Here is a 25058-nt window from a genome sequence, read left to right as displayed (position 1 = left end):
TGATTTGTTCAATGCACTTACTCAGTGTTTGAATTGGAGCATAGTCTCCTGGTGAAATGGTTATGTAAATGTGTGTGTCATCTGCATAGCTATGGTAACTTATTTTGTTGTTTTTCATTATCTGAGCCAGTGGTAGCATGTAGATGTTAAAGAGAAGAGGCTCCAAGATTCAGATCACCTCTCTCCTCAGATTCTGGTGAACTTGTATCGCTGCACCATTGAGAGCATCCTGACCAGCTGTATCACAGCCTGGTATGGGAACTGCACAATGCTCAACAGGAAGGCATTGCAGAGGGTGATGAAAATCGCCCAACGCATCATCGGTGTCCCACTCCCTGCCATCGAGGACATCCAGGGAATACGGTGTTTGCAGAGGGCGCACAACATCTTTAAAGACACCTCTCATCCTGCAAACTATCTGTTTGTCCTCCTACCCTCTGGGAGGCGCCTCAGGAGCCTCCGGTCCAAGACCAGCAGGTTCAGCTTCTTCCCCAGGGCTGTTACCCTGCTGAACTCTGCTCCCTGATAGACTCAAGCCCATACCCACCTGTTTATATATTTTACTGTCAATGCCGTTTACACTGTATATATGCATCTGTTTATAGCCTATTTATAATTATTCTATTTAAAATAATTCCATTTATAATTATTCTTATTATGCAGACTCCTGCACTGCTATTTTGCACTTCTGGTCAGATGCCTAACTCACATTTCGTCACTAGCACATGTACTATGTAATGACAATAAAGTTGAATCTGAATCTGAATGTTCTGGTCAACAGTGTCAAACGCAGCACTGAGATCTAATAATACTAACACTGAAGTTCTGCCACTGTCTGTGTTTAAGTGGATGTCATTAAAGACCTTTACAAGAGCAGTCTCAGTGCTGTGGTTTGGACGAAAGCCTGACTGGAACACATCGAAACAGTTATTTAAAAGCATGAAATTACTCAACTGTTGAAAAACAACTTTTTCAATGATTTTACCTAGAAATGGCAGGTTTGATATGGGCCTGTAATTGTTCATTACTGAAGCATCTAGATTATTCTTTTTTAAGAGCGGTTTAATGACTGCAGTTTTCAGGGCCTGTGGAAAAATACCTGAGTGAAGAGATTTGTTTACTATATGAAGTAGATCTGAGGCCATGCAAGGCAAAACATCTTTGAAAAATCCTGTTGGAATAATATCAAGGCAGCAGGAGGAGGATTTCAGAAGTTGTATATGTCCTCTAGGTTTTTATCATTAATCTGATGGAATTGTGTCATGGTGTTTGAATTGATATTAGGTGGACACACAGACATTTTTGTCAGTCCTTTCCGTTTTCCTTGATAATAAAAAAAGCTTATTATAGAAATACTGCAGCTGCAGCATATTACATTTTCCATTATTGCAAGAGACGTGTCCTCCCTAAGCACATATTTTTGTTTTCCTGCATTCAGAAACATTTAATTATTGTGCAACACCCATGTATGACATTTTAACAAAAAAACTGGTCCTGACAACAATGTATACAAAGCTATCTCATTAAAGGTCACCTATTTTGCAAAATCCACTTGTTCATGTCTTTTATACATAAACCTGTGTCCCCTCTGTGTAAAGAGATTCTGAACGTTTCAGGAAAAAAGACCCCCTCCCTTTTTGTCCTGATCCATTTATATAAAAACCTGTCTAAAAATGAGCTGATCAGATTTTGGCCACTTGTCATAACGATTTATTTGGCTTGTGTAACCATTAGCCAATAACCAACCAAGGTAACCGATATTTCAGGAAAACCTATTGTGTTAAAATCCTATAAAGCGAACAAAATATAACATTGTGTTACTGCGTCCGGGGCCGGCCCTTCCCACTGGCGAACTAGGCGGTCGCCTAGGGCGCCAGATCTGGAGAGGCGCTGCGCTGCACAATTTAAAAAAAAATGTTTTTTTTTATTCTGCCTAATTGTATGCCCTTGATGTAATACGTTTACATTAATAATTGAATAAAGTAAACACCCTTTGCACCCCGGGCCGGCGGAAACATTTTGCATTTGCCCTGTAGGCCTACGATGGGCGTTGTAAGTAACTGTAAGTGATGAAAGGGGGGGGATGGTCGCTTATCTGGCACCCACGGGCCGCGGCTCACAGCCAAAGTGACGCGGCAGCTCCAGCTGAAAGTGTCTGAGATTGCAACGATGCAACAGCAAGAGGCAAACAATTAGCATTATGAAAAGGTCCAAGCCTTCAGGGACAACGGGAAGGAAACGGAAAAACGAACAGGAGGAATCGAAAGTCAAAGACAGAGGTACGTCGGTTTGTGTAAAAAAGAAAAAAGTCAGTATGTACTGTACCGTTAGACATTTGATTTTAAGCTAGCTAGCTAGCTAAGGAGGTAGCCTGAGGTAGCTTTGATGCCATGCTAGCCGCGAGCCTCTGATACAGAATGATAAATACAAATGATTTAAAGTTTTTATTTATGTTATTATTCTTATATAATCTTTTTGTAAATAATATACTACTTTTTTATTGTGATAGCTGTACATTGATCCTCCAATAGTGTTTAATTTGTCAGATAGTTTATTTTCACGGTCAACTTGTGTGTATATAAATATATATATTTATATTTCTGTTTATTTTCTATTATATTTTAGAATTTGTTTATTTTCTGCTCTTTTTAATGTCTAATTATTGTGCAATGCTTTGTTTGATATGCTTCTGTAACGAAATAATGTGAATGTTAGCCAGAAGAAAGCTATCTGGATAACTGCTCCTTTGTATAAAGTGAGGCTGACCAACCAATATGGGCATGTAATAATAATAATAATCCTTATATTTATTATAGCGCTTTATCAAAGACTCTCAAAGCGCTTTACAAATACACATGACACATACAGATCATACATGTAATGGTCATCTACTGTGGACAATACCCACAGGAGCAAATTCGGGTGAAGTGTCTTGCCCAAGGACACAACGGCCTGACGCAGTGCATGTGCATTACATTACATGTCGGACCACTATTGCGGTAAGCATGTTGTAACTTCCGGTTGTTGTCATCTCCGGGTATCCCGTGTGCCTGTTCTGTTGCTGATAGCTTATTATCTTAACTTAATCGATCGTTTTAAAACTCTTGATCACGGCAACTGCCTGACGTTGTAATCACACGTTACTATAACTTAAGCACTCACAACTCTCCTTCTCTTTGCGACTGTAACTCCACAGTTGCCTACACTCTTTTCGGGTTTGCTAACGGTAGCTACTTTAGCTTGATAGCTAGCCATGGCTCTTTCCCCACCCTCGGGTGCTATTTCCTGCTCTAACTGTCTCATGTTTGGTTACTTCCCTACCTCCTTTACTGGTACCGGTACATGTGTTAAATGTAGTATAGTTGTTAGGTTGGAGGCGGGAATCATAGCCATAGAAGCCCGGCTCCGCATCTTAGAAAGAACTCAGCTACAGTAAAGCCCATGTTAGCCGGTGCGGACCGGCAAAAGGTAGCTCCTATTAGCCGTCCCCCGGCAACTCCCGAGCAGCAGGGAGACTGGGTGACTGTTCAGAAGGGGCATAACGCGAAACCCGCAGGTCCCCACCAACCCGTTCACGTATCTAACAGATATTCCCCACTCAGCGAGACACCCGCTGAGAAGCCAACTCTGGTTATTGGTAGCTCTATTATGAGACACGTGAAATTAGAGACCGAAGCCTCCACAGTCACATGCATTCCGGGGGCCAGAGCGGGCGACGTTGAGGCGCATCTTAAACTGCTGGCTAAAATAAACGTAAATACAGTAGGATTGTTATTCACGTCGGTGGTAATGATGTTCGTATACGCCGATCAGAATGCACCAAACTTAATGTGGAGTCGGTGTGTAGTTATGCTAAAACAATGTCGGACACCGTAATCTTCTCTGGTCCCCTCCCCAATCTGATCAATGATGACATGTATAGCCGCATGTCATCATTTCAGCTCTGGTTGTCTTGGTGGTGCCCAGCAAACAATGTGGGCTTCGTAAATAATTGGACAGCCTTCTGGGGAAAACCTGGTCTGATTAAGAGAGACGGCATTCATCCTACTTTGGAAGGTGCCGATCTCATTTCGGCAAACATTTCAGGGCTTTGTGGACTTAATCCATGACAAACTGGAGTTGAGACCAGGAGGCGGAGTCGCAGTCTTACACGCTTCTCTGCGCTCTCTCCTAGGCAGTCATCCATAGGAATCCCGAACCCAATAAAATACCCAATATTAGCGGTGTGTGTGTCTGCCCAAGGACAAGTCAAGGTAAAACCTAATAGAGGTGTCATACATAATAACCTAATCAAAGTAAATGTAACAACTACTACAGTGCAACAAAACAGGAAGATTAAATGTGGTCTCTTAAACATAAGATCTCTAGCATCTAAAGCAATATTGGTAAATGATTTAATATCAGATTATAATATTGATATATGCTGTCTCACTGAAACTTGGTTGAGACATGAAGAATATGTCAGCATAAATGAGGCCACTCCACCCAGCCATATCAATACTCATATTGCCCGAGGCACGGGCCGAGGAGGTGGAGTTGCAGCCATCTTTGACTCAAGTTTACTTATCAATACTAAACCAAAATTAAATTATACCTCCTTTGAAAGTCTCGTTTTTAGTCTTACGCATCCGACCTGGAAAACTTTGCAGCCAATCTTATTTGTTACAGTGTACCGTGCACCAGGTCCTTATTCAGAATTCTTATCTGAATTCTCTGAGTTTTTATCAACTTTGGTTCTTAAAACAGATAAAGTAATTATCGTAGGTGACTTTAATATTCATGTTGACGATGATAAAAATAGCCTTACTGTTGCATTTAACTCTATATTAGATTCTGTTGGTTTTTGTCAGAGTGTAAATAAACCAACCCACTGCTATAATCACACTCTCGACCTTGTTCTGACTTATGGTATTGAAATTGAGCAACTATTAGTCGAACCGCATAATCCTGCTTTATCCGACCATTTCTTAGTAACATTTGAAGTACTGTTACGAGACTACAAAGCATTAGTCAAAAGCTCCTGCAGCAGAAACCTATCTGTTAGTGCTATAGCCAAATTTAAGGAAGAGATTCCACCAATACTTAACTCGATAGCATGTCTGCATGTAAGGGAGGAAACTTATACAAAATGTACACCACCCCAAATTGATCATGTTGTTGATAGTGCTACAGATGCGCTGCGAATAAAATTAGACTCTGTTGCTCCTTTGAAAAAGAAGAAAATAAAACAACATAGACTAGCTCCATGGCATAATGCCGAAACCCGCAAAATAAAGCAAAAGTCGAGACAACTTGAAAGGATATGGCGTTCTACTAAACTTGAAGAATCTCGTTTAATTTGGCATATTACTCTCAATGAATATAAGAAAGCACTGCGTAAAGCGAGAGCAGCCTACTACTCTTCATTAATAGATGAGAATAAGAATAATGCAAGATTTCTTTTCAGCACTGTAGCCAGGCTGACAGAAAGCCACAGCTCGATTGAGCCTTCTATTCCCATAGCACTCAGTAGTAATGATTTTATGTGCTTTTTTAACGATAAAATTGTTACTCTTAGAAACAAAATTAATGACCTCTTGCCTTTGACCAGTATAGTGTTATCAACAGCTCCCGGAAACGTAAGTTCTAATATTACACTAGATAGTAAACTAGAATGCTTTTCAGCCATAAACCTTGAACAATTAAATTCAATGATTCTCTCTTCTAAACCATCAACGTGCATGTTAGACCCAATTCCAACTAAGCTGTTGAAGGAAGTTTTTCCATTAATTAGCACTTATTTATTAAATATTATGAATATGTCTTTATTATCAGGCTATGTTCCACAATCATTCAAAGTAGCAGTGATAAAACCGCTTCTTAAAAAGCACAACCTCGATCCAGAGGTTTTAGCCAACTATAGACCTATTTCTAATCTTCCGTTCCTCTCAAAAATTCTTGAGAAAGCGGTCGCAAAACAGTTGTGTGATTACTTAAAAAAACAATGATTTATTTGAAGCTTTTCAGTCTGGCTTTAGAACACATCATAGCACAGAGACAGCTCTGGTTAAAGTCACAAATGACATTCTAATAGCCTCTGACAAGGGACGTGTCTCTATTCTTGTTTTGCTCGATCTCAGTGCTGCATTTGATACTATCGACCATGATATCTTATTGCAAAGACTAGAGCACTTAGTTGGCATACAGGGAACTGCTTTAGACTGGTTTAGGTCCTATCTATCTGAACGCTCTCAGTTTGTACGTGTCAATGATGAATCTTCCACGCAAACCAAAGTTAGCCATGGAGTGCCACAGGGCTCAGTGCTCGGACCTATTTTGTTCACATTATATATGCTTCCGTTAGGCAATATTATAAGGAATCATTCTGTAAACTTTCATTGTTATGCGGATGATACTCAACTATATTTATCAATCAAGCCTGATGAAATTAATCATCTAAATAAAATTCAAGACTGCCTTAAGGACTTAAAAACGTGGATGACCTTAAACTTTTTGATGTTAAACACGACCAAAACTGAAGTTATTGTACTTGGCCCGAAGAATCTACGAAACAAATTATCTAAGGATATACTAACTATGGATGGCATTAATTTGGCCTCCAGTGAGACTGTAAGGAATCTTGGTGTTATATTTGATCAGGATTTATCCTTTAACGCCCACATAAAATCAATTTCAAGGACCGCCTACTTCCATCTACGTAACATTGCAAAAATCAGGCATATCTTGCCTCAAAACGATGCAGAGAAACTAGTCCATGCATTTGTTACTTCAAGGCTGGATTATTGTAACTCTTTATTATCAGGGTGTACCAAGAGGTCAGTCAAGTCGCTTCAGCTGATTCAAAATGCTGCGGCTCGTGTACTAACCAGAGTTAGGAAAAGGGACCACATTACTCCTGTTCTGGCTGCCTTACACTGGCTCCCTATAGAACACAGGATAGAATTTAAAATTCTTCTTCTCGCCTACAAAGCCCTTAATGGGCAGGCGCCATCTTACCTTAAAGAACTCATTATACCCTACTGTCCTACTAGGGCATTGCGTTCCAAGAATGCAGGGTTGTTGGTTGTTCCTAGAGTCTCTAAAAGTACAATGGGAGCCAGAGCCTTTTCTTATCAAGCTCCACATTTGTGGAATCAGCTTCCAGTTTGTGTTCGGGCGGCAGACACCCTATCCGTTTTTAAGAGTGCGCTTAAGACCTTCCTTTTTGATAAAGCTTATAGTTAGGGCTGATTAGATTCAGCCCCTAGTTTTGCTGATATAGGCTTAGTTTGTCGGGGGACATTTTACTTCTTCCTTCTCTCTGTCTATACCTGTGTACTCTCATGTTCCGATTAACCCAGCTTCCCCAAATGTCTTTCTTTTTGGTGTCTATATACGCCGGGATCCGGAGTCATGGATGATCCTGCGCTCCTCTGTCCTGGATCGCGAGCCCTGGATCTTGAGTCGTGGCTGTGGTCCTGGATCATAGGTCCTGGATGGATATCCTCGTGGATTCATCTTACTATTATACACACATGCATTTCCAAACATTTGGACTACCTATGTTGCAAATGTATTATCTTTTCAATTTACACACGGCATCTATTGCACGTCTGTCCGTCCTGGGAGAGGGATCCCTCCTCTGTTGCTCTCCCTGAGGTTTCTCCCATTTTTCCCTTTAAACTGTGGGTTTTCTCCGGAAGTTTTTCCTTGTACGATGTGAGGGTCTAAGGACAGAGGGTGTCGTATTGTCATACTGATATTTTGTACAAACTGTAAAGTCCACTGAGACAAATGTAACATTTGTGATATTGGGCTATATAAATAAACATTGATTGATTGATTGATTGATTGATGTCATTTGTTAGACGCTTTTATCCAAAGCGACTTACATACATTCAGTACTGTGGACAATCCCCACAGGAGCAATTTGGGGTGAAGTGTCTCAGGGACACAACGACATGCTGACTGCAGTGGGACTCGAACTTGCTACCCCCTGATTCAAAGTCCAGACCTAACTTTTATATAGGCCAGTTGTGAACTTGCATACAGCTGAGGCAGATTGCAGCAGTTATTTTTGCCTGACTGTATATACATGTTTTTGCTTGTAATGTGCTAATATCTACCCTATAATTTTCCAGCTGCACTTGAGAAATACCTCAAAAAGCCCCCAGTTGCTGGAGAAGGAACATCTGATCTCCCATGTACATCACACTCTGAAGAATGTAAGTTTTGCCAAACATTTATGGTCTCTGTGTAATCGTTAATACACTACTTCTTTGTCATTATTATTATTGTTATTATTATGATAAATAATGAAAACTGAAGCATGAATAACTTCTTTGCATGTTTGGATTGCCTGCCTGCAGGTGAAGGAATAACGAGCACAGTATGTGAGTCCACCATTGCAGTCCCCTCAGATCCTGCTGACTGCCCAGCACTGAGTGATACAGTGAGAAAAGCCATGTGAACATCACATTGAAATCATGGTCTGATACCAGATGGGAGAGTCGGATCAACAGCATAGAGGCTGTAAGGTATTAGGCTGCAGAAGTCAGAGATGCACTAAAGAGATGAGGGATAAAGCTACAGATGGAGTTGTAAAAATGGAGGCACAATCTTTGGCTGAAGAGGTTGGATCATACCGCTTTGCAATATGCACTGTGGTATGGTATGACATCCTGACCAACATCAAACATGTCAGCAAAATGTTGCAATCAGTGTCAATGCAGCTGGATATTGCTGTTGACCTGCTGAGAAAAACAGAGGTTTCTTTGGTCAGCTACAGAAGCAATGGATTTGCTTCTGCCCAAGCATCTGCCAAAGACATCTGTGGCCAAATGAATGTGGAAGTTGTTCTCAAGCAGAAGAGGCTGAGAACAACCAAGAGACAGTTCTCCTATGAGTCCCCGGAGGAGCAAGTGAGTGATGCACTAAAGAAACTCAAAGTTTCTTTTTTCAATATGGTGGTGGATGTTTCCATTGCATCACTGCAGGAGAGATTCAAGGCCTTAGGTGAAGTAGAGGAAAAGTTTGGGGTGCTACTCAACTTCCCTGACCTGCCAAAGGAAGATCTGACTAAGCAGTGTGGAACACTCAGCAACACCCTGAGCTGGGGTGGACAGTCAGACCTAGATAAGAGGGAACTTGCACTGGAGATGCAGAATTTCCCAGCTTTGCCAAAAGCCAACATGACCACCCTGGAACTTCTGACTTTCCTACAAGAGAAGAAAATGAACGAAGTGTATCCAAATATGTGGGTGGCCCTCAGGATCGCTGTCACTATTCCAGTGACAGTTGCTGCTGGGGAGAGGAGCTTCTCCAAATTGAAGCTCATTAAAACATACCTGAGGTCGTCAATGGCTCAAGAACACCTCAATGGATTAGCTTTAATAAGCATCAATCGCGAGGTTTCGGGGCAAATATCATTTGACGATACAATAAATGAATTTGCAGCAAGGAAGTCCAGACGTGTCCGACTTTAAGGATGTGGACTAATTAAAGGACACAATAACATAGCAGAGACTTGTTGTTCTGATTGCCTGTTTCATTTGATTTATAGTGTGTGTAATGTTGTTCATTATCTTAATTTATTTGCAATAACCTCAGTTGTAAGAGCTCCGTTGGCTATATTTGTGTCCACATTTGCACTTTCTTTTCTTAAAGTTTTAAGAGAAGCTACTTTTGTTTGATGAGTGATTTTCATTTAATAACTACAATATTAATAATAAGGATAACATAAATAAATATGTTACATTTATTGGCTGTGGGTTATTGGTTATGTTCACATACTTATTTGGTTATTAAAATGTAAACCGATCTTTTTCATATGGGTATTTTAGAGTTGTACCTCCTATCAGGTCTCTAGTAATTGTGTGCTCAAAGTGCACCAGATTGAAGCATTTTACTTTAAAATGTTAAAAAAAAATACCCCCGGACCCTAGGGGATGTGACATCCACCCCCAATTAAAACATGTTCATACATTAATGAATACATTTGAAACCTTTATGTATATTACCTATGTCAATACGTTTCTGTTTTTGTAGTGTATTGGTCTTTTGTAGAGATTTTTCATTTATTCTTTATATATTCTATTGTGTATTGCTTGGAGGGGGGGGGGCACCAAATCATAATCTCGCCTAGGGCACCAAAAATGTCTAGGGCCGGCCTTGATATTGAATCAGCTTAGTTTGCCTTTACACATTTAAGCAAATGTACTGATGTATTCTTCATTGTTCTGAATGGTACACACAGCTCCAGTAACATACATAGTTTACAAGCTGGTTGACCATTTCAGTGAATACTATCATGCCTATTTGAATGTGATGTGAAGTTATCAGAGCCGTGTAGGACAGAGAGTGAATACACATACTATACAGAGATGCTGTATGAGAAACCAATGTGAGTTTGGAACATTGAACATTGTAAATGTATTCTAGTAGACCTCAACAATGGAATTATGATCAGTACAAATGGCCATGACATGGGACCTTTAATAACAATGGAGCTCTATGGCACAGAGGAAGCAGATATATCAGGCTAAAAATATGTATTAGTATACATTCACAGTTTTTTTTGTTCGGATTTGTCGATAAAAATAAAAATACAGACTTTCATCAGACTTATCCTTTCATAAATTAAATCCATGAAATGTTATAAGGCTGCAAACATCTAGTATTTCTACTTCCAAATGACCTGCAGATGATTGATTCCTTGGTTAATTGATAAATATCTAGGTAATCAGAACACAGTGCAAATGTACAATATCCTTAAGTACAACAAGAAGTGGTCAGCTGTCTTATTGACTACCCGTTCAAAGACCTAACATATCCAATGCGCTATATAAAGTTAATTATATAAAGCAAAGATAGCAACATGGAAACTAATGTTTAGCGTGTTGCTTTAAAAATAAATCAAACAATTATTTATCTTCCAATGAAATGGTCGATTAATCTAGCAATTGCTTCTGCTCAAAATTATTTTGATTTAAAGTACTTTTATTTTCCTGTTTTAACTGTTAAACTGTGCTAGATAAATACAGTAGATGTAATCATTTGAAACCCTTTTTATGCCAACCTGCAGTGACTGATTGTAGTTAGTAAGCTGTGCTACTGCATCAATCAACATTCGGAAATGTTTAAATAAATAATGGTTTCAACTAAAGACATGCAGTACAGTCAGAATATGCCTAGCCTGATTTTTTATTTAATTAATACGGCCAGGGCCACTAGTAATATATACTGATAGAGGTATCACAGACAAATGTAACCGTTGCATGACCACATGCACTGCTGCAGAGTGACCACACAGCACATATAGTCTATCAAATGCTACACATGTGCTAATCCTGTCAGGCTTAGTGAGCTCAGCCAATGAGATAAGGTCTAGGCCTGGAGGCAGCGGGCCACCATACAGTCCCTGTAATGTTAATCAATTGGTATTATAAAATATACACTATTGGCATTTTAAGATTTATATATAATCATGAGCCAAATAATGCCAGAATGGATAGCCTTTTAGTTTGTCTATAATATTTCCTATCATTATTGCTGACTCAAAGCATTACAATTCACCAATGAAATGTCATTCATTAGAATCTGAATTAATTCCTTTATTAGTCCAACAAAGGGGAAACTTACATTGTCATAGCAATAACAATAATGATAGAGACAAAAATAAACAAGTATTAAGTAAAGTGGCAAGCACTCGTGTAAAATAAAAATATTAGTGATAACAAATCCAAAGTATAAAAAGGTAAGTAACATTATAAACATTTAAAAAGTGAAACAAAATAATGAAGTAGCTGCAGCGTGATGGTAATAAATACTATATTTACTAGTATATAAGTATATATTGCCCAGTGTTAAATTGCATTATTGTTGTTACAGGTGGAAGTTTTATGTGTATAAAAAGTGTATATATTGCACAACAGATGTGTTGCTGTGTGTGTGGGGGTCTACCAGGGGTCATGGTGGTCTTACTCCTGCAGGAAGGATGGAGTGCAGCAGCCTATCGCTGAAGGAGCTGCACAGTGTGGACCTGGAGGGGGGAGGGGGACATGTTGCCCAACAAGGATGACAGCTTAGCCATCACTCTCCGGTACCCCACAGTGTCCAGAGGACTCCCCAGGACAGGGATGGCCTTCTTAACCATCAGTGCAGTCTCTTCCTGTCAGCAGCTGGATTCTGTTATGCCCCAGCAGTCATAAAAGGTCTGTAGCCCAGCACTCCAAAAGACCTCCGTCTCCTCAGCAGATGCAGTCTGTTCTGTCCTTTCTCTAGATAAAGAACAGAGTTATAACCCTAACCCCACCACCAGCTCCTTATGGCGCGTTTCCACTGCAGGCCTCGTTCGGCCTCGCTCGGTTTGGTTAGGCCTTATTAGGCCCGGCTCACTTTAATGCTGCGTTTCCATTACAGTTTAGGAACTGGGGCAGTTACTATAGTAACGCAGTGTAGGCGGAGCCGTGACGTCATCTTCAATGAGAGCCCCAGAAAAACAACACAGCCGTTAGCTCTTAGCACTCAGAGCTCACAGCTCTTCATATCTGTTCAGAAACTTGACAAAAGTTAAACAAGTACAAACCACAGACTGCCTGTGTCATGGCGAATACAGTCGCTGGTTTATTTATGTCTGTATAGGCCGTTGTTGTGAGTGTGGACGGTCGGAGCATATATAACGTTAGCTTAGCCAAGCTACATTTAGAAAACACGCATTTTAAAAGGATTTTTCGCCTGCCGTCTGTCTGCAGACTTGTCAAAGCATTAATTCATGGTTTTTACTAACCGGTATCAGTATGTTGTTACTTCGGCATCATTTTGAAACGTGTATTACAATTAATTCTCGGTCAAATATGTTCATCTGGTTCAGTGCTTGAATTGGAATGAAAAAGGTGCCAGTACTCTAAAATCAGCAACTTTTTCAAGTCAATTTTATATATACAGCCCACAAACAAGAATTTGGCTACTATAATGCTGGTGGGTTTGTCTCTTTACTACTGTATATTTTAGAAAGGTTCACTGTACTTAACATTTTTTATGATAGGCAGCGGATATGGCTAAAGCTCAGTAAGGTCAATATTAACTGAAAATATAGCAATCAAAGTCTAGATCTTCTGCTGAAGACACATGAAGCAGAGACCTTTCAGGTGAGAGCCCCTCTGGTGGTGTTCAACATTAATGACAAGGAAACAAAGCTCTGGTCAGAAGCATTTTTTATAAAAAGCTTTAACAAAATTAACTATTTCTGTACATTTTGAATGCAATCTAACTTTCCAACTCAGAAAACGAAAAAGTGCCAAAAGTCTTCTCACATGGCTGAGCTGCTTTGCAATATACTTCACCACTGAAGAATACAAATATGTATAAAGTAAACTATGATGCAATCTAACTTTCCAACTCAGAAAAATGATAAAGAGCATGAACAAAGAACATGTAAAAACAAATGCAAAATTTGCACAATCTAAAATGAGAAACTGTAACTGCAAGTAACAAAGTCTGAGCCATGGTAAAGAGTTACATTGAACACCAAGCTGATCAGATAACTCCCTGGTTGGTCTGAAGTCCTTCTATCTCCAGGATCTGTACAAATCGGCACATTATGCCAAAAGTCTTCTCACTGGGTGAGCTGCTTTGCAATATACTTCACATTGTTAGAAAAGGCTCCAGAAGGCCTTGGGGACATCAGTATCAGGGGCTGGAGCTGGACAGGCTCTTTCATCAGCACTTCTCCTTCCCTTTGCCAGCCAGGACCTCACATACTGTTCCGGATTGAACTGTCCTAGTGATGGTCCATTACATTTAATGAAAACCAGGCTGGACAGTCGGCTGACAGAGAGAGCATTCCTTTTTGCAGTAAGGATATCGTTCATGCAGCTGAATGCCCGCTCACACTCACTAGTGGAGACAGCGATGGTTCGGACTGCTTTCAGTAGAGGCTCCATGGCAGCAGGTGTACGGGATGCCCTGGTTTCCTTGTATTCGCGAAAGCCCTGAACAGTCTCTCTTCTGTCCACTTTCAGCACTTCGCACAAACGTAGCACCTCTACGTCCCCATACTGTACGTCTAACTCCTCTTCAGGCCAACTTCCAGGATGGGTAACTTTCATGTCCTGGATTAGCTGATTGTCCCGGGCCTCCCGGCCATGTAATGGGATTTCTCTTGTGCTGACATGAGAGGAGGTTGTGGAAGTCATTCTGTGTCTCAGATTCTCTACCATACTGCGGAAAAACTGACCTGCATGAATCTGTACAAGCCTGCCATTCTCATGCAGGGCAACACCCTTGAAGGACTTCTCAGCTAGAGCTGTATGAACTGTAGTCATGTGTGGGCCAGGCATGGTGACCATGGATTCAAAACTCGTATTTCTCGAGTTAAGAGCCTATCTGCTGTAGGCAGTGTCATCTCTCTTTTTTGGAGTTGCCGAGAGAGGTCGCTGAGCTCTGTGAGCGCATCGTACATCAGTCCCAGATTGCTGACAAACGTTGCAGATGTGAGCACATCATCCAGGCCCTTGTACTTTGCTCTGTCTCTGGAATCCCTGCTCGTGTCGTTTGCAGCATTTGTGAAGTGATCATGAAGCACTCGGTAGTTTTCCCAGACTGCTCTGACGCTCCTTTCACTTGAAGCCACCCAGCGGATGGACAAAACACGCCCTATCACCAGGAGACGCTGTCCGACTGCTTGCGCACACTGCGCTAACTGCCTCTGATTTTTGGGGGAGGCATGGAACAAGGAATAGAGTTTGTCAAAAAAGATCTGGAAATGATTGAGCCCTGAGACCTCCTTGACCACATCCCCAACTGCCAGCTCTAGACGATGATTGGAGCAGTGCCACACAAACAGGCTTGGGAATTTACTACACAACTGGGTAGCAACGCCTGTTCTCTTCCCTAGCATGACTGAAGCCCCATCACATGCAAAAGAAACGAAACACTGACCTAAAAAGTCCTCGTTAAAATCTCTTCCAAGACACTCCATTAACGCCTTTGTGATGTCATCAGCCGTTGTTCCATCCAACTCGATCAGCTCCCAAAAAAACGTTTCGGGCTCAGCATCAGCTAATGCTGAGCGTAGACACACAACAAGCACCGTTTTACCACTAATAGTGGTAGATTCATCGACCAAAACACAGAGTTTTCTTTGGTTTTCTGTAATGTCTTTTGCCATTTTTTTCTTCAGCTCATGAGCTATGTGGTCGATGATTTCGCCACAGGTTTTATTGGAGTGCAAAACCCTGCCCACGTTCAGCCCATTCAGTTTCTGTACATTCAAATCAATTGGCATGTCTGTGAATGGCCGGCTATGTTTGCCAATTTTATATGCCGTTCGAAAAACTCTGATAGTGGTGTCTAATTCAGATTTATGCATAGACTGCACTTGATGTTGAATAGTTTCACGTGAAGCAGATGTAAGGATGTCAGCAGCTTTTACATGGGCTTGTGATTCTTTATGTTCTTTGATTTTTTTTCTCAGGCTAGCTTGTTGTTTGCCCTTGTCAACACCGAAATGAGACACTGCACACTCACCCCATTCAGTTGACAGTTTCAGTCCTTGTCCAGTGTGTATTCCCAAAGATTTGACATCTCTGCATATCCGACATCCTAGCTTCTTATCTTTAAGAAGGAGCCATGCATTGGTCTTGCAAAAATATTGCACCTGGTCCGTTGTCCAGCAGTCAGGTGCATCGCTTTGCCCGGTGTTGGTGGTGGCAGTTGCGCCAGCAGCAGCTAACGTTAGAGGCTCTGGAGGAGGCGGCGGAGCTAGTGCTAATGCTAATGCACTAGAACTTAGAGCAGGAGGATCAACCAAAGAAAGCTCCCCATCAGACACAATTTCCAACACAGGCACAGCATTCTCTGTATTTGAAGTTTCTTCCGGCGACAACCGCTGTCTTTTTGCACTTTTATTAATCCACGCTAACATTTTAGAAATGCTAATTTGTGACGTGACTTGATTTCCTTCTCTCGGGGGCGTGCCTGCTCTGTTCTATCACTCTACATAGCTACCCACTGGGTGGGAGTTGCACTGCATAAACACAACACACGTGCATCTAGGTATGTAAATTGTAAAGCATTAAAACGTGGTTTTACTAACAGTTTTCAGTATGTTGTTACTTCGGCATTATTATTATTATTATTTTGAAACGTGTATTACTATTAAATCACGGTCAAATAGGTTAATTTTGACATAGTCGTTTCCACCACAGTATTTACATGGAGAAGATAAGCCCCGCCCCCTCTCCAGCACGTTCTGTTTGAATGACAGGAGTAAACAGCTGACAGCCGCTGTGAAACTCCAGCGGTTAGAGCGATGAGAATGTCCGTTCGGCACCTCATGACGCATCTACTGAGTACCGGGCGGCTATATATATATATATATGGATGTATAATAAGAACGGCGGGAGAGTGTTGAGTACTGGCACGGTGCATGAGTACCGGAGTACCGCCAGCATGCCGGTACTGAGCAAGAAGTGCCGGTACTCCATGGGTCAGAACCAGAAGTGCCGGTACTGCGTACCGGTGAGTACCGGCCCAATTCCAGCACTGATCTTGTTGTAGTTGTAGCCCCCTTGCCAGCGATTCTCTCTCCAGTTTAGCATACTCAGCCCGACTCAGCCTGGTTGTTCCTGGCCCTAGAACCACGATTTAGTCGGGCCAGAAAAAAGGTGAAAAAGTAGCCCCGGGCCAAAACTAGGCCAAGTGGAAACGCAACCAAAAACGGGCCCCGCACGGCTCTGCACGCTTAAAGCGAGCTACCCGCTGCAGTGGAAACGCTCCATTAGTCTCCCCTCTGTGAGCTGCGGTTCCTCTGGCAGCAGAGGGTGAGGTCCTGAGTCAGTTCTCTGTACTCCCCATCTGAGATGAGGCCGACCATAGCAGAGTAATCCGAGGACCATCTGCAGGCGACAGTTTGCCATGTTGTGGGGGTAGTCTGCAGATAGAGGGTGAAAAGAAACAGTGTCAGAACCGTTTCCTGTGGGGCCCCATACTGCAGACAATCTTAGGTCCGAAGTGAGGTGGAGATCCACTCCGAGAGCTCCAAGAGCTGCAGCTTGCCTCCCATGAGCAGGGCTGGGTGGTGTTGAAGGCAGAACATGATCCTCACAGAGCCACCAGCCTTCTCCAGGTGGGAGAGGGACCTCTGCAGCAGGGAGAGGACAGCGTCATACTCCCCAAAGTCAGGTTGATAAGCGAAGTGCAGCGCGCCATCGATGGCTTCACAGGGCGCTGAAGCCTGCCCAGGACCAGCCTCTCCAGGGTCTTCATCAGCTGTGTAAGTATGGAAGGTAACAAGGCCATGTCTAGTCAGTGGGGACAATGGGGGATCGACAGGGGGGGAATAGGACATATTTCATTCTTACATTTTTGTTGTATTCAAAGGTAGGACTAACATTGCTGACTATTAATGAAACAAATAAGAAGCCTCAGAGAAGAGTAGTAATATTCATACCCCTTTCGTCACATTAGTATGCATAACAAGTGACAGGTGGGCCCGCCCCCAATTATGCTAATTAGCTAAGTCCCGTCTCCCCTTTGTTCGAGGTGTGATATCACAAGTAGGTGTGAGATCCTTCGATAGGAGGAGTGATGTGTGTGAAATGCCCCCACTGTAGTAGCACCTTATGGTGTCTAATCAAAAAGGTTGTGTGTGTGTGACTGTCTTCCCTAACCCCTGCTGTGGACCGGGGCTACATCAAATCTTATTTTAGCCCCTAAAGAAAAGCCCCCCATAAACATAATAATTAAAAAATAGTATTGATGTATGTTACCACTTTCCTTTTTCATCAGACAGCCCTTTCTAACGGGAATCTAAGCTAAAATCTTCTATCGTTTCAAAGCCTCCTTCCTTCTGTGGTGATGCATGTATAGACGGCGTGTGTGATATGTCTACCCCCCCCCCCCCCCCCCCCTACCACCAGGTCCGGACTGGCCATCGGGAGGCTGGCATAATATGATCTGGCCTGCTGCTGAAATGGCCTGTAATAAACACACAAGACTAAAATAATACGTGTTTAATTCTGTCCAGATGCAGTGACTGCAGGCCAAATCCATGAATGCGGCCGGCAGGTGTCCAAAATAAAGTTGCACCGGTATGAGGCGCAGTGAGAACCACGCACCTGTCAGACTAGCGATTGGGCACCTTTACATTTCAGGAGAATAATGAAGATGTGACTGTGACGGGGTTCAATTCGTCCATTCGATACATGGCTTAGTCGGTTGTTTAAGCTCCAAAAAAAACGTTATTTATATCAGCAACAAACAAAAAAAATAGCGAACCATCACAAGTTACAACAAAATAAAATCCACAAACAGGCCGTCCATCACTCATTAGAGTAAACATGCTCTGGGTTGCCTTCTCTGCAACCAACTCCCAAACATGTCCCAACTGTTGCCTTCATCATTGCAACATTCTTCCGAGTGACACAGTCCGAAAAAATACAAGGAACCAACACCGTCCCTTTTAACCCCATAGCCCCTCCCACAGGCTCACCGTCAACAGGTGACACAATCAACTCAAAACCACATTTCAACAAAAGAATCCGACCCAAACATAAACAAGTTAACCACCTCTTAACATAATCATTCCCCATAATTAAACAAACGTAAAATAAATAAGAAATTGCATGGTTCATTTGACGGAAGAGAGCAGGAAATATTTGGTGTGTGTGTGGTGTGTGTCGGCTGTCAGTGGCGGAGTCAGTCACTCTGTGACCCGCTCCGTCACATTATCCTCTCCCTCCCCAAGGTTGGCGATGTGCGGCAACCTGGAAAAGCAAACAGCCACCTCCACGCTTTGGCAATGCGTCCCAAACCGCAACAAACAGTTTGCATGTCCTCACCGCACTGGCACTGTGGAATCTCCGCACCGCACAGTGCCTCCACCCAGGCGCCGGCCGACCAGGCCGGCCATCGGAGTCTGACCGAAGATACGGATCACCAACCGAAACAGAAGTCCGTAGGTTCCGAAGCTCCGCCAACAGGAACCCCTCTCGCCCTGGTCCACTGGCCGAGGCCGCAGGAGCCGCTGGGCCCACCCAGGACCCGTCCTCATCCTCGTTCTCCGTCTCCCATGCCCGCTCCGACCCGGCAGCCGCGCTCTCCTCCTGCTGCTGACGCCGGGATCGTAGTCCCGTTCGCCGCTCCGCAACGCCGCCCAGCTTCCTCCGACTAGCCATCCCACTTCTGACACCATATGTGACGGGGTTCAATTCGTCCATTCGATACATGGCTTAGTCGGTTGTTTAAGCTCCAAAAAAACGTTATTTATATCAGCAACAAAAAAAACAAAATAACGAAGCCGGAACAAGTTACAACAAAATAAAATCCACAAACAGGCCGTCCATCACTCATTAGAGTAAACATGCTCTGGGTTGCCTTCTCTGCAACCAACTCCCAAACATGTCCCAACTGTTGCCTTCATCATTGCAACATTCTTCCGAGTGACACAGTCCGAAAAAATACAAGGAACACCGTCCCTTTTGACCCCATAGCCCCTCCCACAGGCTCACCGTCAACAGGTTACACAATCAACTCAAAACCACATTTCAACAAAAGAATCCGACCCAAACATAAACAGGTTAACCACCTCTTAACATAATCATTCCCCATAATTAAACAAACGTAAAATAAATAAGAAATTGCATGGTTCATTTGACGGAAGAGAGCAGGAAATGTTTGGTGTGTGTGTGTGTGTGTGTGTGTGTGTGTGTCGGCTGTCAGTGGCGGAGTCAGTCACTCTGTGACCCGCTCGGTCACAGTGACGTTTCTCACGAGACCAGCGGGCGCGCTGCCGTTTGAATTAGTGTGGACTGGACCGACTGAACTGACGCCGATGGCAAGCTTAATTATTGTAGAAGGATGGACCCCCATCCTGCGAAAAAAATGAGGAAAGGTGGTGCAGAGAGGGAAAGGGAGAAAAAGAAAAAAGCCAGCGAGGAGGAGGCAGCTAAATGTGCTAAAATCACAGATTTATTCAGAACCCCCCGTATGGTACAGAATGACGAAGCCGAAAGTAAGTTAGCCAACATTATGAGCAACATTTCTTTCTATATTGTAGCCTGATGTGCACATCGACTGACTGTCAACAAAACAGTTTCTCAGTCCAATGTCATGTTAGTGGCAGACCCTGTGTGACTGAGACTGTGAGGCTACAAAAAACCCAAACATGTCCTTAATGTTACTCAAGGCAAATATATAGGCTAATATAACCGTTAGAGTGCAGCTAACTGGGGCTACATACCCAATACTGTGAGTGAATAACTGTGCAACAAAGGGGGAGACAATAAGTATGTTATTAGGCCATGCAAATACAGGGTCAACTAACTTGAACTAAGTGATAAAAATAAGTGTTGTATAATTAACTATAGTACTGGATCTCCTTCAAAACCACCAACATTGGCATTGGCCTACGTGAAGTAAACTTGAATAGGCCATTATACAGTTATAATGTACTCTGACACGTGTGTCAATTGAAAATAAGTTGTGCTCCTCGTTCTTTTTTCCTTTGCAAAGGTGGAGATAATAGCAGTGCCGGTCCTTCACAGGGAGAACCAAGCACCAGCACAGAGGAACTGGCAGGTACAGGGCAAACAGTCCACAGTGGAACATGTTATAGATATTAGTGAGATTTAAACTATGAACAGTTGAAAACAACATAAATGATGACAAAAATATTCCTGAAACATGTTCTTGAACAATGTTATTTCATAAATAGTTGTTAATGTGATTACATGTTCTCCTTATTCAGTAACACTATCAGATGACGCTGATGGTGATGGCCCTGAGGGAGAGATGCAGGCAGAGCTCAGTGCTAGGACAGAACTGGCAGGTACAGAGGAAACTGTTTCAATAGGCTATGACTATGAAAACACTGAACACAACCAAAGGAAATGTAATGACAACAGTATAAGCAAGCTATGTTCATGTTCTCTCAATAAGTTACTGTTACATATAGTTGTTGATACCAGTTTAATCCTTATGCTGGCTCTTATTCAGTACCAGCAGACGCTGAGGAGGTCGAAAGGACAAGTGAAGATTCAGGGTCCAGCAGGGAAATTGCAATTGAGGAGAAAGACAGGGAACTACAGGAAGTTGACACAGAGGCCTTTCGATTATTTTGCTCGCCCTCAGCCAAAAGATTTTTACTTATTTTTTTCTTACCACCCACAACAAACTTCCAAGAAAGCCATTCCTAAAATATTCCACAGCAAGGATGGGACAAATAGGAAATGGTTAACTTACTGTGAATCATCGCACTCTCTGTATTGCTCGCTGTGTCTCATGTTTGCCAGGCCTGCCAGTGACAATGCTTTTGTGAAAGGAGGCATGGAAGCATGTTCACCAGAGAATTGAAGAGCATGAAAGAAGCGGGTTGCATCGAGATAGTGCAAATGCATATTTCCTGAGAGCAAGCAGAGCTGATATCAGTAGCCTACTGAGAGACAAACAAATGTCAGCCCACCGAGAGGAAGTGAGGAAGAAAAGACAAGTTATGGAGCGTGTGGTTAATGTCATAAAATTAATTGGTAAGCGTGGACTCAGCTACAGGGGTGGTAGTCATGAAGCAGCGTATAGCCTTGAAAATGTGGCCTTGAATCATGGGAACTTCTTGGAAATTATTATGCTGCTGAGCAAATATGATACCACCCTTCAAGAACAAGTCAATGACTGCATTAAGAAGAGCAAGAAGATGCATGAGGCTGGAGATGCAGGAAGGGGGTCTTTACTAACTCTGCTCTCAAAGCAAACAGTGAACAAAATCATTGATGTCATCCGTATTGTTGAAAAAATATGAAAAAAGTAATGTTGTGTTAAAATAACATGAAAGAAATCAAAGTAAAGCATCTAAAAAACAAAAGTAATGTTAGTCAAGTCAAGTTATCAAGACTGCATTGTTTCATCGAAACAGTGTTAAAATCACAAACTTGTCTTTTAGAGAAACAGTCTTTAAGAAAAAATCTAATCAGACAATGTACTTCATTTTCTAGTTTTAAGGTTTTACATACCTCAAAGTGTGTCTAAAAGTATCTTGGCAAGAGAAAAAAGCCAAAATCTGCCTAGGCCATTAAAAGAAACCGAATTCCTTACAAATTAATGAATATTTTACCAGGTTATAAAGTTTTGCAACACAAGAAAAGAGAATAAAGCATTGATGTCAACAAAACTGGATTGCTCCATTGAAATAGCGTTAAAATCAAAAGTGCCTTTAAAGAAAATGTATTCAAAGTATTTTATTTTCAAAAATGTTTAAGGTTTTGCATACATAAAAGTGTATCCAAAAAAGTAAGAGACTTACTGTTCCTTTGTGAGAGAATTACACACAAATCTGTTGAGTGTCAGTAAAAAGTGTTAAAATCACAAACTTGCCTTTTAGAGAAAAAATTCTAATCAGACAATGTACTTCATTTTCTAGTTTTAAGGTTTTGCATACCTCAAAGTGTGTCTAAAAGTATCTTGGCAAGAGAAAAAAGCCAAAATCTGCCTAGGCCATTAAAATAAATCGAATTCCTTACAAATTAATGAATATTTTACCAAGTTATAAAGTTTTGCAACACAAGAAAAGAGAATAAAGCATTGATGTCAACAAAACTGGATTGCTCCATTGAAATAGCGTTAAAATCAAAAGTGCCTTTAAAGAAAATGTATTCAGACAAAGTATTTTATTTTCAAAAATGTTTAAGGTTTTGCATACATAAAAGTGTATCCAAAAAGTAAGAGACTTACTGTTCCTTTGTGAGAGAATTACACACAAATCTGTTGAGTGTCAGTAAAAAGTGTTAAAATCACAAACTTGCCTTTTAGAGAAAAAATTCTAATCAGACAATGTACTTCGTTTTCTAGTTTTAAGGTTTTGCATACCTCAAAGTGTGTCTAAAAGTATCTTGGCAAGAGAAAAAAGCCAAAATCTGCCTAGGCCATTAAAATAAATCGAATTCCTTACAAATTAATGAATATTTTACCAGGTTATAAAGTTTTGCAACACAAGAAAAGAGAATAAAGCATTGATGTCAACAAAACTGGATTTCTCCATTGAAATAGCGTTAAAATCAAAAGTGCCTTTAAAGAAAATGTATTCAGACAAAGTATTTTATTTTCAAAAATGTTTAAGGTTTTGCATACATAAAAGTGTATCCAAAAAAGTAAGAGACTTACTGTTCCTTTGTGAGAGAATTACACACAAATCTGTTGAGTGTCAGTAAAAAGTGTTAAAATCACAAACTTGCCTTTTAGAGAAAAAATTCTAATCAGACAATGTACTTCATTTTCTAGTTTTAAGGTTTTGCATACCTCAAAGTGTGTCTAAAAGTATCTTGGCAAGAGAAAAAAGCCAAAATCTGCCTAGGCCCTTAAAAGAAAACAAATTCCTTAGTTGTGTTGGGGGTTAGCATCAGACCTGTTGAAGGGGGGTGTTACAGGGGGACTAGTCTGTCTGGCTCTCTGAGTGAGAGGATCACTGAAGATCAAACTTAGATCAGCACTTGTCGCAGAAGGTAGGCTGTATGTAAACTCCAGAGAGGGGAGGTTTTCACGCTGTATAGATATGTCGTCGTGATGGTACACTGATGGCTGGCTTACGCCGCAAACTTCATCACCTTTTAACAAGAGAGTAAGTATATAAAACGTTATTTTGGATATTTTATACATCAGCAAAAAACATATTTGATTTTAAAAATAAGCTAGATACAAACACATACAGTTTTAAATACATATATACTCACTTTCCACAGGGAATTAATCATATGCGGTTCCACCAAAAGAGTTAATCCTCTCTAATATTCCAATTCTTATTTGGTTCAGACTTTCCTGAACTGAGACACACACAAAAAAGATTTGATTACAAATCTACACCACATTATTTGTACATAGAGGGGTACTTTCCCAAAGCTTCTAAATCATTACGAGCCATAGTGCTGTTACAAAATAAATACAACAGATGCACAGAGGTTGTTTAACACACACCAAGCAACATTAACTAATTACATGATATTATAAAATAAAAAGTACTTACTAGAGTTTTTCAAGATCAGATCCAGGTCAAGAAAACGCAGAGAGGAAGTATGGTGCTGGCTCATTAGCCCTCTCACTCTTCTTAGAATGATCCTGCGCATTTTTAAAGTTGAACTCCTATCCCCTTATATCTATTGTTATTTTAAGCGCTAAAATAACAATAGCGCTTAATTAACACTAATCATTTTAAAAACCTTAAATCTAATTTAGAGAGGACAACTAAAGTGTAAGGTGACTGTTTTAAACTAATTCCACCACTCTGTCTACTGGCATTACAGCAAAAAACAGAGAGATGGCAGGAAGGGGGGAGACAGTCTCCCCCAACTTTACTGACACTGTGTTTTAGAGAGAACAATACAAGTGTAAGGTAACTGTTTTTAAATTCCATCCCCCCTCTCTCTACTGATAAGATGGCAGGAAGGGGGAGGAGGACAGGATCACACAGTCACACACACACACACACACACACACACACACACACACACACCTTCACAGACACTGTGTGAGACTCCATCCCTTTATAAACTAAAGTACTTCAACATTAGTTAACAGTCTCCCCAAAATTTAAAAACCATTATGAATCATAGTGCTAATACACAATAAATACAATATATACACAGAGGTTGTTTAACACACAACATTTAATAATTATATGAAGTACTTACCATAGTTTTTCAGGATCAGATCCAGGTCGGGAAAACAGAGAAGAAATGCCAGGATGGTTCATCATCACCTTTCTCTTGCTGTAGAAATTAGATCTCCTTATAAACCCTTAGCTAGGTCAATGGCTCAAAATATTACAACCAATCGGTCTAATCCTTGCAATGTAGACAGAGACTCCCTCATAGCTAGTAGACTAATTAACACAAATCTAATTTAGATAGGACAATAAAGTTTGTATGGTGACTTTTAATATAGTAGAGAGGTGGGTGGTAGGGGGGGGTAGACATATCACACACGCCGTCTATACATGCATCACCACAGAAGGAAGGAGGCTTTGAAACGATAGAAGATGTTAGCTTAGATTCTCGTTAGAAAGGGCTGTCTGATGAAGAAGGAAAGTGGTAACA

General features: G+C 41.3%; 1 protein-coding gene and 1 long non-coding RNA gene across 2 annotated transcripts; one reads left to right on the top strand and one right to left on the bottom strand.

Annotated features, from left to right (window-relative positions):
• The first annotated feature begins 7939 nt into the window (after nt 1-7939).
• LOC117545305 lies at nt 7940-9500 on the top strand. The gene is made up of 2 exons (XM_034215027.1): nt 7940-8204; nt 8349-9500. Exon 2 carries the CDS (start codon nt 8481-8483, stop codon nt 9462-9464), a length of 984 nt encoding a protein of 327 aa, XP_034070918.1. The 5' UTR covers nt 7940-8204; nt 8349-8480; the 3' UTR covers nt 9465-9500.
• Nucleotides 9501-23162: 13662 nt separating this feature from the next.
• Nucleotides 23163-24247, bottom strand: LOC117545289. Its single transcript, XR_004568807.1, has 3 exons — nt 23990-24247; nt 23700-23789; nt 23163-23573 (listed from the first exon to the last, which is right to left on the bottom strand). It is a non-coding gene; the product is annotated as an uncharacterized LOC117545289 (long non-coding RNA).
• Nucleotides 24248-25058: the final 811 nt, after the last annotated feature.

This window comes from Gymnodraco acuticeps, unplaced genomic scaffold (assembly GCF_902827175.1).
Source record: "Gymnodraco acuticeps unplaced genomic scaffold, fGymAcu1.1, whole genome shotgun sequence".
Lineage (NCBI taxonomy): Eukaryota > Metazoa > Chordata > Actinopteri > Perciformes > Bathydraconidae > Gymnodraco > Gymnodraco acuticeps.
The sequence above is the reverse complement of the archived record's forward strand: the minus strand, read 5'-3'. Positions and strand labels throughout refer to the sequence as shown.